This window comes from Leucopleurus acutus (assembly GCF_964270905.1).
Source record: "Leucopleurus acutus genome assembly, chromosome: 4".
In the NCBI taxonomy this organism is placed as follows: Eukaryota; Metazoa; Chordata; class Mammalia; order Artiodactyla; family Delphinidae; genus Leucopleurus; species Leucopleurus acutus.
Window position 1 is genome coordinate 69,196,939 of NC_139146.1, and position 15,617 is coordinate 69,212,555.

Here is a 15,617-nt window from a genome sequence, read left to right on the forward strand (position 1 = left end):
TTGGGTTTTCCTTTTTATCTTTCTTTTATCTGAATTCTTATGTATATTCTGGATACTAGACCTTTGTTATTTATGTTGAAAATGCCTTTGCCTTCTCTGCAGCTGTCTAGAATGGAAGTGAATTCTTTTAAAAAGGATATGATTTTGTTTCTGCTACACTTCCTGGAAATCCACAAGGGTTTTTTGGACCAAGTGTAGGAAATTTGGGAAAATCCATGTGGGACTGGGCTTGTGGTTAAATCCTCTCAAGGAGTTAATTCACCCTGGTATGCTGATTGAAGAGACAACTTTCCTTTTAGACCTTAGTGTTTGTATGTGTATGTGTGTGTGTACGGGGGAGGGGGTGCTCCTTCTTGTTACTCTAATGTTACTCTAAGTGTCCAGCCTTTTGTAACCCAGATGTATGTAGCGATCATGTTTTACTACATTTCCAATCCACAAGGCCGTCAAAATCGAAGCTCAATTTTATCTTTTTTTTGGCAAATGTCCTCAGGCTACAAACCTTCTTACCTTTCTGGTTTCAACTTTTAATGTGAATTTTTGTGGCTGAAAATTCTTTCCTAGTGATCACTTACAGGTTTTTGAGATGATTTTAATAATAAAATGTTTTAAATTGTTTTAGACACAAAGGTTAATCTACCATATTACCGGAATGAAATTCAGTATCAACTTTAAAAAGTTCCAAAACAGAGTATCATTTCCCACCAGGATCCCTTAATCAGCCATGCAATGAATTTGCTCTCATCTTTGTTGGCCTGTATAAGGATGTGTTTCCTCTTTCCTTTCTCCATCTTCTCTCTCTTGTTCTAAAGGTTTAGCATCTTGTTTTTCCATATTTCCCTTCTTTTTCATTGGAATTGTAGAAGTAATAGAGTATAATCATAATATACAGAAATGTGGGCACAAATAGAAACAGGGAGCTAGTTACTTAACCACTCTAAATCTCATGATGTTGACTTGTAAAATGGGAGCCATAATGAAATCTTCCAAATACATTTGTTGTGAAATATTAGATGGAGAGGCTGGATCCTCTACTGGACCCCTATAGAGTGCCTGAAAAAAGATAGCTATGATTATTTTATATTTATGTCAGTAACACCCAATTGCACTAACAGGGATAGGATATTCCCAATAATGACAGTACCAAGAATTCAGGTATGATATCTAGAGGAGAACACAGTAATTGCTACATCTTTAAATTTAATTTGTGTATCAACTAGTCCTTGAATGTTACTTTTAATCAAGTCTTTGCTGTTATTTGGCTGTTTTATTCATTGAGAAGTCAATGTTAGAAAATCAGAGCAGTGAAAGATGAGACTATGAAGTAAAAAGGACATTTTAGTGAGATTAAAATTATTAAGAAAGTCAAGAAAATCCTTAATAAATGACAGCAAGAGATATATGGGAATTTTTAAAGTGAAGAAGCAGGATAATACTTATAAATACTTGTAATCTACTGTGAATAAATTCTAGAATGTGATATCTGAAAAAAATTGAATTTTAAAAAAGGAAAAAGCATTATACAATTCATAGACATAAGCAATATTTTTAAAGTCATTTTATGGGTTTTCAAGACTTGCTCAATTATATATTATGTAGAAAAACATTTTTATAAAGATAAATGTGAGGATAAATATGTTAGTAAATATAAAACAAAACTGATATTGGTATAGAAAGATTATAACTAGTTCTTTGCAACAAAATACTAAGTGTTTGTATTTAAATTATTTCTCTCTAATCATTTCTCTGTGTTTCATTCATTCTTTTGAATAACATAAATTTATTTATACCTTGGTTTTTCCAACTCATTAAAGTTTTCTCAAGTATTTGCTACCCATATAGTAAATGTTCTTCACCAGACCAATTAAATATATTTTAAAGTACAATGTAATAAAGTTAAATCTGGCCTCTAGGAAAATGAATAAAATTCCAATCAACTTTTTATTCATGGCAGTGTAAAAACATCTGAATACAAATCTATCTTAGTAGTCCCTTATTTAATCAAAATAAGAAAAGGACATGGATATAACTAAGATTTGTAAAGAATGATAAAATATATGTATTTACTATGGATTTATTGCCACTTTTTAACTTAAAGCCAGGAACAAATATGTCATTTGTAATTTTATCTAAGACAGTTAAACATAGTCCACACTTCTGAAAATTGTATAAATTGTAGCTTATCTCATTTTATTTTACATTTTTAAATAAACAGGATCAGAGGCTATAAAATTCTATGAAAAATCAAGTATTTTATCACTTACAACTTGAAAATTCCAATGGACATGAATGTTCATCCATAGGAAAGTTATGAAGCTGAAGGTAACATTCTGCATTAATTGTCAATCTATTTAGATGGAAAAATAAATATTAAATAATGAGAAATAATTTCAGGCATTAAAAATCTTTTGTCTAATTTTTAAACGTGATTTTGGCCTACAATAATGGACTGTGATACACTAGAAAATAATAATAATTCTGAAGCCTCACAGTAGTAATATAATAACATTCATAAATGAATAAGAAAATTCTGACATTTTTCTCTCCAGCCAACTAAGATAACTCATAATTAGCCCAAGTGTGATCTCTGTGTTTACACTTAAAAATTCATACTTCAGGATCTCAACAAACACATATACGTGCACACACATGCAGGTTAACAGAGTGTACCTGGTTAAGTATGGTGAATTGTTTTCTTTTGACCATAAACATCTTTCCATTAACAGGATGATTCTTAATGAGTTGATATGTTCAGGACAATGAATTAAATAAACTTGAATCTTACACATCGACCCTCATTTAATCCTGTGTTAGGGATGTTTTACTACACCACTGAAAATCAGAGTATTTTAAAATGTTATAGCAGGATGAACTCCCAGAGAAAAATCTCTGTCAATCACTTGCCCTATAGATTAAAAAAAACATGATGTTTGTACCACAGTCTCTTCTGCTTCAAAGAGGGGAAATCGAGGAGTTTTTCCTCTTTGCTTTCAGTCCTTTTCACATACTAGTAACTCCGAGCTTAAACAAGTGTTTCCACAATTGTTCACCATTTTAGATTTTAGTGTATAAAAGAAGCTTCATATTTCTCACTTTGCCAAGTTTGAAAAATGGAAATTTATGAGTTGATCAAATATTAGTATAGAAAATAAATTAGAGCAACTACAAGTTTTCTTAAACAGTAATACCTTAGAGTATATAGAACTCGTCCATCATTCCAAATTCGAAGAAGACGATTAGGAGCTGTTATCCAATGAGCATCAGATTTTCTTGAATTTCTGAAGAAAGTGTCAGGAATCCAAATTTTTCCAACCATATTACTGTTAAGCATAAGCACTTTCATGGTACTGTTGAATTTTAGACGACTATCAAACCAGGTTTGGGCAAAAATTATATCTATTGTGTATTCCTAAAAGATAAAAAGAAGAGTAATGACTTATAATAGTAAAACCACTATTTTAGACATTTTCTTCAGGTTGAATTTTTATAAAGTTTCTGTAAGTAAATAGCACTTAAACTCAGTCTTTTTTGTAGAAAAAAAGTATGCCATTATCTTAACCATTTTTTTTCATTGTTTACATGAGTCATGTAAACTAAAATTCAATATTTCTCGTAATTACTGCTGTCCCGTGTGGCTTTATATATTTTTTTGTAAATTGTATTCAAGATTTATAATAAGTAGGATATAGCTATTAAATATAAAGGCCAATCATTTTCATGTTAACAATTATATTAAATTTTGTGATATTTACAAATGCTTAAGTCACACAAAAAGTCACAAGCTACAAAATCAAAATGCAAACACTCGCCAAATTATCTAAAAGCCCTTATCTTGTCCTTTGTCCAAAAAATTAATTTCAATTATTTAGATCCGCTGTTTTCAAATATTTTAAAGCAATCATACACACACACAGACACACACAGACACACACACACACACACACACACACACCCTATTAAGCACTTATAATATGCCAAGTATCTGTTGAGTTTTGCAAGTATCATGTCATTAAATCCTTACTACAGCCCTGTGAATAATTACTACTATAATCTTTATTTTAAGGAACATTTATTAATAGAGATGTAAAATAATTCTCCCCACATCAAAGAGCAGATGATATGAAAACTGAGACACTGTAGGTTGAATCCCAAATCCATATATCTAACAACCACATATAATGGTGGTCACAGTGAGGCCTGATGAGTGCCATAATTAGAGCAAAGGCTCTGCCCATAATCAGCGAGTGACTGTAAGTAGGAAATTGCATGGTTATGAGAGAATTCTTAGGAGTAGGTGATTAGGTATAATCTACCTTTATATCCTGACAGAATATCTACCATATTATAAGCATTAAAATTTATTTGATAAAATTAATGAATAAGAATGCATATTTGATGCTACTGAGAAAAGAAAGTGATTATATGTATTTGTGTGTAACTTTGATATTAAAAGAGGAGGAAGAGAGTAAATTGAAAGATATGAAATTTTATATGAGTCACTTGAGATGGGAGAGATTGGTTACTCACTCTTGATGTAATACTAGCTCTTGTCCAATTTACCTGGAGAGAAATATTTATAATAAATGGAATTATAATTGGGAGCTTGACTAATGAATGAAAAACATTTTAAAATGGTAGAGAGAATAATAAGTAAACAGATTAGGAATCAACTTGTCAATAGAGAAGTTGGATCAAATCCTAATTTCCAGGCAGGATATTTAAATTACAATTTACTTGACTAGAATACAGAGAGTAAAGTGAGTGGAAAACCTCCTTTTATCTATTTCGGTGGGTTTATTTTATTTTTATTTATTTATTTATTTATTTTTTAATAATCCCATAATCCAACAAATTTTAATTGGCCTTCCTAAGCCTCCAGTGGAAAAGCCCTATTTTTACATTATGAATTGCCACAAAGATGAAATATTTAAATTTCATAAACATATTCCACTAAAAATTTTGCACATACAGTTTTTAACAAATAAAATTTTAATGTTTCCTGTAAGATCTTAATTCAATTTATTTATTTATTTATTTTTAAAATTTTAATCACTCAGAAGTGGTTTTATTCTCCAAAATATAAACGGCACATGGGCTCAAGGCACACCGGCTTCAGTAGTTGTGGCACGCAGGCTCAGTAGTTGTGGCCCACTGGCTTAGTTGCTCCTTGGCACATGGGATCTTCCTGGACCAGGGAGCAAACCCGTGTCCCATGCATTTGCAGGCGAACTCTTTTTTTTTTTTTTTTACATCTTTATTGGAGTATAATTGCTTTACAATGGTGTATTAGTTTCTGCTTTATAACAAAGTGAATCAGTTATACATATACATATGTTCCCGTATCTCTTCCCTCTTGCGTCTCCCTCCCTCCCACCCTCCCTATCCCACCCCTCTAGGTGGTCACACAGCACTGAGCTGATCTCCCTGTGCTATGCGGCTGCTTCTCACTAGCTATCTATTTTACGTTTGGTAGTGTATATATGTCCATGCCACTCTCTTAGTTTGTCACAGCTTACCCTTCCCCCTCCCCATATCCTCAAGTCCCTTCTCTAGTAGGTCTGTGTCTTTATTCCTGTCTTACCCCTCGGTTCTTCATGACATTTTTTTTTCTTAAATTCCATGTATATGTGTTAGCATACGGTATTTGTCTTTCTCTTTCTGACTTACTTCACTCTGTATGACAGACTCTAGGTCTATCGACCTCATTACAAATAGCTCAATTTCGTTTCTTTTTATGGCTAATATTCCATTGTATATATGTGCCACATCTTCTTTATCCATTCATCCGATGATGGACACTTAGGTTGTTTCCATCTCCTGGCTATTGTAAATAGAGCTGCAATGAACATTTTGGTACATGACTGTTTTTGAATTATGGTTTTCTCAGGGTATATGCCCAGTAGTGGGATTGCTGGGTCATATGGTAGTTCTATTTGTAGTTTTTTAAGGAAACTTCATACTGTTCTCCATAGTGGCTGTACCAATTCAAATTCCCATCAGCAGTGCAAGAGTGTTCCCTTTTCTCCACACCCTCTCCAGCATTTATTGTTTCTAGATTTTTTGATGATGGCCATTCTGACTGGTATGAGATGATATCTCATTGTAGTTTTGATTTGCATTTTTCTAATGATTAATGATGTTGAGCATTCTTTCATGTGTTTGTTGGCAGTCTGTATATCTTCTTTGGAGAAATGTCTGTTTAGGTCTTCTGCCCATTTTTGGATTGGGTTGTTTGTTTTTTTGTTATTGAGCTGCATGTGCTGCTTGTAAATTTTGGAGATTAATCCTTTGTCAGTTGCTTCATTTGCAAATATTTTCTCCCATTCTGAGGGTTGTCTTTTGGTTTTGTTTATGGTTTCCTTTGCTGTGCAAAGGCTTTTAAGTTTCATTAGGTCCCATTTGTTTATTTTTGTTTTTATTTCCATTTCTCTAGGAGATGGGTCAAAAAGGATCTTGCTGTGATTTATGTCATAGAGTGTTCTGCCTATGTTTTCCTCTAAGAGTTTGATAGTTTCTGGCCTTACATTTAGGTCTTTAATCCATTTTGAGCTTATTTTTGTGTATGGTGTTAGGGAGTGATCTAATCTCATACTTTTACATGTACCTGTCCAGTTTTCCCAGCTTGGTGGTTTTTATTAATTGAATAAATTTGACATGTAACTTTGTGTAAGTTTAAGGTTACTTTAGTACATTTATATATTGTTATATGATTACCGTTATAGTGATAGTTATCATAGTATCTAATTATAGTATGATATTATTGTCTATATTCATTATACTGTACATTAGATTTCTATGCATTAGTTAATACTCCTTATAAATTTATACCTTTAAACACCATTATTTTATCTATTTCGTATGAACACTATTGCAATTTGGGAAAGCCACATACATATTAATAATTATTTAAAATCCAAACACAGGCCTAGACATTATGTAATTGAGTATGAAATGTATGTGTTATAAAGTGACTAATATGCATAGATAAATTATTATGGTTAATTTGTCCCATATAATAATGTAATTAGTGATCATTCATATAGTTAACATCTACAGTGTGTCATTCATTGTTTTGCATAGATGTAAAGACATGAGGTCCCTCTACACAAAAACACTGCATCATGACCCCCTCTTCACATAGTCTTGGTTACCATTTAAACAACATTCTATACCAGAATTACACTGTGCTTTTGTATGGGATTGAACAGCAGAAACTGCTTAAGATAAAGGAAGAAGCTAACATACCTACCAGGTTTATGGCTTGGCAAAGATCCAACATTTGTTGGTAGAGGAAACCTCAAGCTACTTAGTAGGTATACTTGGCTTTGGTGTTCCTGACTAACAAGGCATTAAAGATTGCACTTGAGAAGTAACTTATATAGGGCTGGGATATAGCAAGCATCTGTGAATCCTGCTTAGCAGCTGGCAGGATCTTCTTTAGCACACCTGTTTATAAATATGCTAATCACTGTTAGAAGAGTTATAACTTCCAAAGGCCAAATTCTTCCAAGCAGGGATTTTTGGGAAAGTGTGAAGTTTTTTCTGCTCACAAGTCCCTCAATCTATGTTCAAGAAGAGAAAGATACAGAGCCTGTCTTGATTATCCACCATTCCTAAACTTTTTGCAAAGGCTAATACTTCCAAGCTTTTTTAAATTACTAATCCTTAATAAATGCCTCATTGAGATGAAAAGTTATTAAAGTCTGTGCCATTTTATACATAAGTGAAAAATCCAATTTTGTTTGCTCATTTGTATTAGTGTAATTTCGAGAAAATAATCAAACTGTGTTCTTGTACTTCATGTTCCTATTTAGAGGTTATAATTACCTGCATAATAAATAAGCAAAAGAAACATGAAAAGGAACTTCCATTCACTGAGAACAAGTAGCTTGTTGAAGAATAGCTTCTAGGATAAACATTTTGAGATGAGGAACAGTGCATTTAACATTTGAGATCCAAAGTACATTATGAAACTTTGCCTCCTTGCAAGTTAGCCCAGAAAATAGCATTAGTGAATAAAGGTGAAGAAGTGAGCCATCTTGATTTCTAACTTAATCAGTCAAACCATAACTGATGAAAGTTCATGTAGTGCATTCTTCTACTTCACTGTCAGATTTGCAATTATGTGCTGTGTCTAACATTTAAAAGCACTGGTTAATTCAATACTTTTTTTTTTAGTAATGGAATTAGCATCACTCAAAATACAGACCTAAATAATTAATTTAGGTGCATAATTACATCATGAAGTTGGGTTGATCCTGATCTGATCTTAGCACCTTGGCATTAATCTCTCCCTAAAGTATCTATTCACACGGCCAAAATATGATGGGCCAATGGTTAGCAGTAAACCAGATACTAAGGCTATAAACATGTAGAGAAAAGGTACAAGTGTAGTTAATCCCCAGCACAAATAGGTTTAGTGGTAATAGTTCATAGGATTCTGCCCCACTTTGCTCAATTATTGTAAAAACACCAACTTCTTGAAACTATCACAAGATAAGTAAAATAACTTGGTGTTATTCTATTTTTTCAAATGAAAAAGAAATAAGGAAGGAGATTATGTCAGGTACTTAAATCATTGAAATCAATCAACAGTACATTGAGAGATATTACAAAAGCAGACATAAATCCTGAGTTCAGTTATCAGCCCTTTGGGTTCTATTTTTATGTCTCTAAATTTAGATTTCCAAAGGTACATAACACCATGTGTATTCATCACTTAACTTTTTAACAAATATTTTTCAGTGTCCAAGTTACTTCTGTATTGTTCTTGGTTTACAAAGATGAACATGAAGACTTCTTGTTATGAATATATAAACAATAAAATTGGAAATTAATAATGCTTAGGGGGGATAGAGTTAAACAGAAATAGAAACAATAGAGATCATTTTCAGCTATGGAAAATTAAGAAAGACTTCATGACAGAAGTTGTATTTACCTGAACTGACTTTCACACACAGCTGAACACTAACATTAAAGAGAGATCTTTATCTCTAAAATGTAAGTTAATTTTGTGGTCCACTCTTTGTTACAAGTTCAAATCCTAACACAAAAATAGAATCAGAGGATTTTCTGACATATCAGTATGCTACTAGGATGGCATTTTTCACACTATTATTGGAAGTGCTGGCTTCCGACGTTTACTTCAGTAGTTTAGATCAAGTTGTGCATATCACAAAGCTGAGTGCTCTACTCAGATAAGCCAAAGCCTGTGGCAGGATTTGCACAATTTCCATTATAGAGATTTGTCTTGATTTCCATTATAGCAAGATGTTAAAAGTGGAGACACTTAAGAAGTTTTCTCTATTTCAGATTTTAGTTAAACTGCAGGGTAACTGATGTGAGTTCAAATTCACTGCCAATCTAAAACCTAAAACTTTAGTACATTATTTAAAGACTTTGGGCTGAAACAAATATAAAAATAACACAACTGAGTAGGAGGTAGGGCATTGTCTTTAATTATATACATAACTGTAAATACTTTTCAGATAAACAATGACTAATACTAATACATCCAAAGTGTGTTGTAGTTAGTGTGTGTAGTGAGACGTTATGATGTAATCTAAAGAATTACTGGTTGGGTGGAGTCAGGAAATCATGTCAGAGTCCCAGTTATGTGACTTCTTAGAGTAGGGTGCTGACTATGTCCTTTAGTCTCTCTTACTGGAAAAATCAGGGCACTATGCGAAATTATCATTCTGATCTTTCCCATCTCTAAGGTTTGGTGATCTTGTTCAAAACATAAACAAGAATAAAGGCTACAGTGGACATGGTGTTGTCCAGTGACCCATTCTCATAAAAATACTTCTGATCTATAGGCATCTTTGTTATTTTAATTTAATCCCACCTAATTCCTGCTAAATTTATAGTTGAAAATGGCTCAAGCCAGTGGCTGCCAAAACTGGTTGACCAGAAGTCCCCAAAGAGCATTTTCAAAATTCTGATTCTAGGTCCCCATCCCAGATTACTGAATCAGAATCTCATAAAGCAATACTGAAAAATTGCATTTTTCTTAAATGCAGTTTGGGTTTCTAAAAGCTTGGAAAATTTCGACTTAAAATTCTATCACTTCCTCAAGGCATTTCTATCCAATAACTAGGTTTCCTGACCAAAAGAAAAGGTAAAAGTAAAAGAAATAAAGAGAGTTAGAGAGAGAGAGAGAGAAATCCATAGATGAGATTTGTACAGAATTCCTCAAACTGTACAGTATAACCTGTCATCTCATTAAATAAAATTTCTATATATAAACACTGTTTGAGAACATGTGTTTATGTGTGTGTGTATTTAAGAAAACTTTAACATTCAACTAATAAATGTACCTCAACAGAATTTTAAATGTAATCTTCAAAAATGGTGAAATATTATCCCTCTGAAGTTATCTTAGGCCATGTTAATTATCACCATATGTGCTAAACTGCTTTTTCTTAGATATTCATTGTTTTTCTTTTTTTTAAAAAGAGTATTATTAGCAACGTATTAACGTTTGTCATTCTCCTCTTGTAAATAAATTTTCTATTAAGAAGTGAAGCAATCAAAGCGGTTGCCTAATAACTTTGAGTTTATCATTGAAAACCCTTGGTAGGTACCATATAACTCATATAATTTGATTTTAAACAAAGAGGTGAAAAATGTATACTCATAAGATATATTTATTATCAGCTATAACATTTGACAAATGAAATAGTGCCTTGAATCAGCTAGGCAGGAAGCAAGGCTACCTACCTTTTAATCACAAGTATGATTAGGTCCTTATTCTGGCAGAACTTACCCCCTAATCCTAGCCTGAGGCCAGAACTACCAAGCAGTACAGTCCCATTCTACAACATTCTCTATCTACTAATTCATGAAGGACTCAAAATTGTAACTAACCTAGGAGGCAGATCATTAAAAAAGAATTCAATATAGACACCTCCAAAATCTGACCAAGATGTTAGATAATGTATTACTAGATAGATTATGGTACAAATACATCCCCTAATATCATGCAACATTTAATGATATTTTTAAAAAGTAGTTAAGTGGAATAACAGTCATGATATAATAAGTAGAAAGACACAATGTTATAAAAATATGTATAATATTAATAGTATAACATTTGGGAAAACTATGTACATGAAGTTATTAAAATGGTAGTTAACAATGGTGACCACTGGATAATCATAATCTAGAATATTAATTTTTTCTTTTGCCTAAATGGAATTTCTAATTTTCCAATATTGGTCATGTATTTCTTTTATAATAAGGAAAAAAATCCTATTTTAATGAAAGATTTTTAGAAATAAAATAGCATAGGGTCACCATTTGCAACTTAAAATATGTATGGGTTCATACACAGAACTTTCCTGGCCCTTCCTCTTCTGTATCGATCTAATTTGTTATTTTTTAGACATCTTCCCCACTAGGTTTTATACTTCTCCAAAGGAAAGAGGCCATATATATTCTAACTTAGTAGCCAATGTACCAACTTTCGCAATACAAGTCTTACATAAATAAAAGACAAATAAGATCATAAAATAAAAATTTAAATGTGTTTTTTTCAACTCAAGAAATAGTAAAATTATTTTAATAATTTTTGGAGGTTCAGAGGTTATTTTAATTTCTTTATTCTAAGAGCTTTAACTTCCTATTCATGGGGCAAGTGAGCATTCTGGATCAAAGAAGTACAGAGTTGAAAATAATATTTATTTATAATTTTTAATTTTACCTCTGCTAGTGTTGAATCAAAACTTACCTAAATTCTATATTATTTTAAAATAAAGCCTGTGAAAAGAAATAGATTTTAGAGTATTTAATGAAAGCAATAAATCTTAACATAATATGCAAAAGAAAAGAAATTAAAACTATGGCAACAAACTTTAAAATATTGTACAAACCAAACAAATAAACTTAATGTGTTTGCTGTTTCATAATTCCTAAAAATAATATAGCTGGCAAGGAGTGACTGTTTCCTGTTAATATAGTAAGAGGAAAAAACACGGTTAATTTGATATGTAGAAGCTATGCTTGGGGCTTTATTTCCTTAAATCTGGAAGCAGTAGGAACAAAAAAAAGAGAAAAGGAAGGAGAGGAATGAGAGGGAAGAGAGAGAGAGAGAGAAAGGCAGAGACAGAGACAAAGAGAGATGGAAAGATGAACCTATGAACATTAGCACCTATTGTATGAACCATGCTGAAGAAATGTGCTCCTTGCGAGAAATTCATGGAGAAAAAAATTCTCTCTGAGCACCAGCTTTCTCAATATATCTAGAATGTTTAAACCCAAGTTATATGTCTAGGGAGTTTATTGTCAAAAACAAGTCTGATAAAATAAGGGAAAATAAAAAATATTAAACTTCAGTTCTCACCATTCTCAAATAGATTATTTAACTATACCTCACCCCCTATACACACATTTGATGCTTGGCCATTCCATTTGAATGATAGAACCAAATTTGGTTTCTGGGAAAATCTCTTATATCCTGTACTGTATTTCCATACAATAATGATTAATGTTTATAACTTTCGTAGTTCCATCTACGCTTTTAAAGAATATTTTTTCTTTTATAAGGAGCAGTTGGATTTTCCTTTTCTTGTAAAAGGAGTCTGAAAAGGGGCATTATTGTTAAATATTTCTATACTGGACAGAAAGAAAACAACTTGTCTTTTGCTAAATTAATTTAATCCTATTTGTGTACTGCTCTCCCCAGCATTGTCATCTCCAGCAGGTAGTTACTTTGGAGTCTAGCCCAGCTTGTGCCCTGGCTCCTTTATAAGTTGCCTTCCTCATAACTTGTGTTTTCACTCTTCATCCCTGTCTCCATTACCAAAACCAATCGCAATTTCACACTGGAAGAATCTATTCAGCTTCGGAAGCATATTCTAAGACCATGTGACCTCTGACCCTGGCAGTTAGGATGATATAAACTTAAGTTCTACAGACATGAAATGGGATATTGTTCTTGAACAGTTTTTTATAGCTGTTTATCTCTCTGGTCTGACACTTTCAAAATGTGTATATTGATAATCTCTTAAATATTGGACTATATAATAGTGTACCAGTTCCTATGAATAAACCCATGTCCAAATTATACCTGGAATTTTCAATTATAACTGTTTTCTACTTACTCCCCTTGTGTTATATACCTATAATATCATCTTGGATTCCCTGGAGCTTTCATTGATTTTGACTTGATTCAGAGAATCGCTATAACCCTTGAACGTTGTATTTGCTACCAGAGGATAAGTGCAATTGTTTAATTATCCTGACACATTTACTTGAAAGAGTGAAAATACATAATCTTCTCAAAACCTGAAAAATTAAGAGGTTAAATACTTTAATTCCAGTCTAATAACCTCTATTAACATTTTTTGCCTTCAGTTTTGATTGTATATTTCTGTTCTGTTTACAATTAGATAGTTTTAATTAGAGATGCATAGTTGAACAGCCTCTTTCCAAGTTAATTTTTCAATCTTCATTAGTGCATCTGTTATTCACTTTGCACTTAAATTCTCAAAATAGAAATTATAGGAACGATCTATTTATTGATTTATTCATTCTTTCAACATGCAATTATTAAATATCTATTTTTTGACAGTGGCACCAGGATTGAAGCCATTAATCTAACCCTGGATTTAAAAAGAAAAGAAAAGAAAGACATATCCTATTGTAGAATGATATTGCTTTAGGTCTTATCAGTAATCTACAGATACTATTTTATGTAGCCAAGCTTAAAATGAAACAACCATTTTGCACCAAACAAAATTTTGCCTCATTTGAAAAAATAAAATCATTAAACCTATGTATTAATTTTGTTCCTTATCAGTAACTTAAGTTGTATGTGTAAAGAGGGAAAAAACACTTTCTTGCTTAATTACACTCAGGTCTGCTTGCTTTATTACACTCACAGTCAAAGCAATTTTGTTCATTTTATAATAACTGAATTCTAATTTTCCTGCATTGTTTAGTTAAAATAGTCTTCTATGTAAACTGTTCCTTAATCCCTAGTATGACAATGCTTCTCTTTTAATAAACACTATCAAATATTCCACAGTTTTTTTTTCTTATACGTGCTTTAGTGTCACCAATTTCAATAGTAATTTCACTTAATTAGCTTTTTTAAAAAACTATCACTGTCCAAGGTTACAAGTGTCTAATTTGCCCCACTGGGAAAACTAAATATTTAATACCATGAAACTTTTATATACGAAGATTATCATAGAAGCCTCTTGATAGCCATTCTTGTCAAAATATTTCTGGAATACTAATTCAGTCTTGAATTCTACTTCTTCTTTAATGACCACATTTTTCTTTAATGAATTCATTCAAATTGAAAACAAAAGCCTCAAATAAAACATATGCAATGCAGGAAAATTTAGACTTCCACATGCCCAAATGGGCTTATCTAAGTATTGGTTAATTAGAGACTGAATATTTTATGATTTTTTTAAAGAGAAAATTAACATTTTAGTAAGGCATTACTTTATGAAATCTTATATTTGCATAATGTTAAATCAATACACACAGATATATAGAATGTTTTATCTTTACAAAAACCAAGAGGTTGTATACAAATTTGTTTGGGGTAGAAGTAATACTAAAACGCTCTTTGAAACTTTCTCTTCCCTTGCTTTATCTTCATTTTCTTGCCAACTATGCTGTTTAATTTACTACCTCAATTTCATCTTTCAGGTCCTTAAATATATTGGGTTGGCCAAAAAGTGCCTTTGGTTTTTTAAGTCAAAATAAAAGGCACATTTTTCATTTTCACCAAGAACTTTATTGAACAATGTATTCGCCCTTTTGTTCCACTACCTTCTGCCATTTTTCAGGCAACTTTATAATTCCGTTTTCCCAAAACTTTTAATCTTTTTGAGCAAAGAACTGTTCCAGGTGCCTTTTACAGTCTTCCAGGGAATTGAAATTTTTTCCAGAATTTTGTAAAGACCGAAATAAATGCAAATCTGAAGGTGCAGTCTCTGGTGAATATGGCAGAAGAATCAGAACTTCCCAGCCAAGCTGTAACAGTTTTTGCCTGGTCATCAAAGAAACATGTGGTCTTGTGTTATCCAGATGGAAGATTATGCATTTTCCATTGACTAATTCTGGATGATTTTCGTCAAGTGCTGCTTTTAGTTGATCTAATTGGGAGCAGTACTTGTTGGAATTAATTGTTTGGTTTTCCAGAAGGAGCTCATAACAGAGGACTCCCTTCCAATCCCACCATGTACACAACATCACCTTCTTTGGATGAAGACCGGCCTTTGGTGTGGTTGGTGGTGGTTCATTTCACTTGCCCCACCATCTCTTCTGTTCCACATTATTGTACAGTATCCACTTTTCATCGCCTGCAACAATTTGTTTTAAAAACGGAATGTTTTCATTACGTTTCTGTAGAGAATCACACGCAGAAATACGGTCAAGAAGGTTTTTTTCACTTAACTTATGTGGAACCCAAATATCAAAGTGATTAACATAACCAGGCTGGTGCAAATGATTTTCAATGCTTGATTTGGATATTTTGAGTATGTCGGCTATCTCTCACGTGGTATAATGTTGATTGTTCTCAGTGAATGTCTTGATTTGATCCCTATCAACTTCTACTGGTCTACCCTACTGTGGGGCATTGTCCAGAGAGAAAT

The 15,617-nt window shown here is 32.3% G+C and overlaps 1 protein-coding gene across 2 annotated transcripts in view; it reads right to left on the reverse strand.

Moving 5' to 3' along the window:
- Positions 1 to 15,617, reverse strand: part of GABRG1 (gamma-aminobutyric acid type A receptor subunit gamma1) — a gene marked incomplete at both ends in the record, with an annotated part of 62,778 nt that overhangs the window by 14,008 nt on the left and 33,153 nt on the right. For both annotated transcript variants that reach the window (XM_082838974.1, XM_082838975.1), the window contains 2 exons: positions 2,265 to 2,347; positions 3,189 to 3,409. In XM_082838974.1, coding sequence (XP_082695100.1) covers positions 2,265 to 2,347; positions 3,189 to 3,409 — 304 coding nt within the window. The remainder of the gene's footprint in view (positions 1 to 2,264; positions 2,348 to 3,188; positions 3,410 to 15,617) is intronic.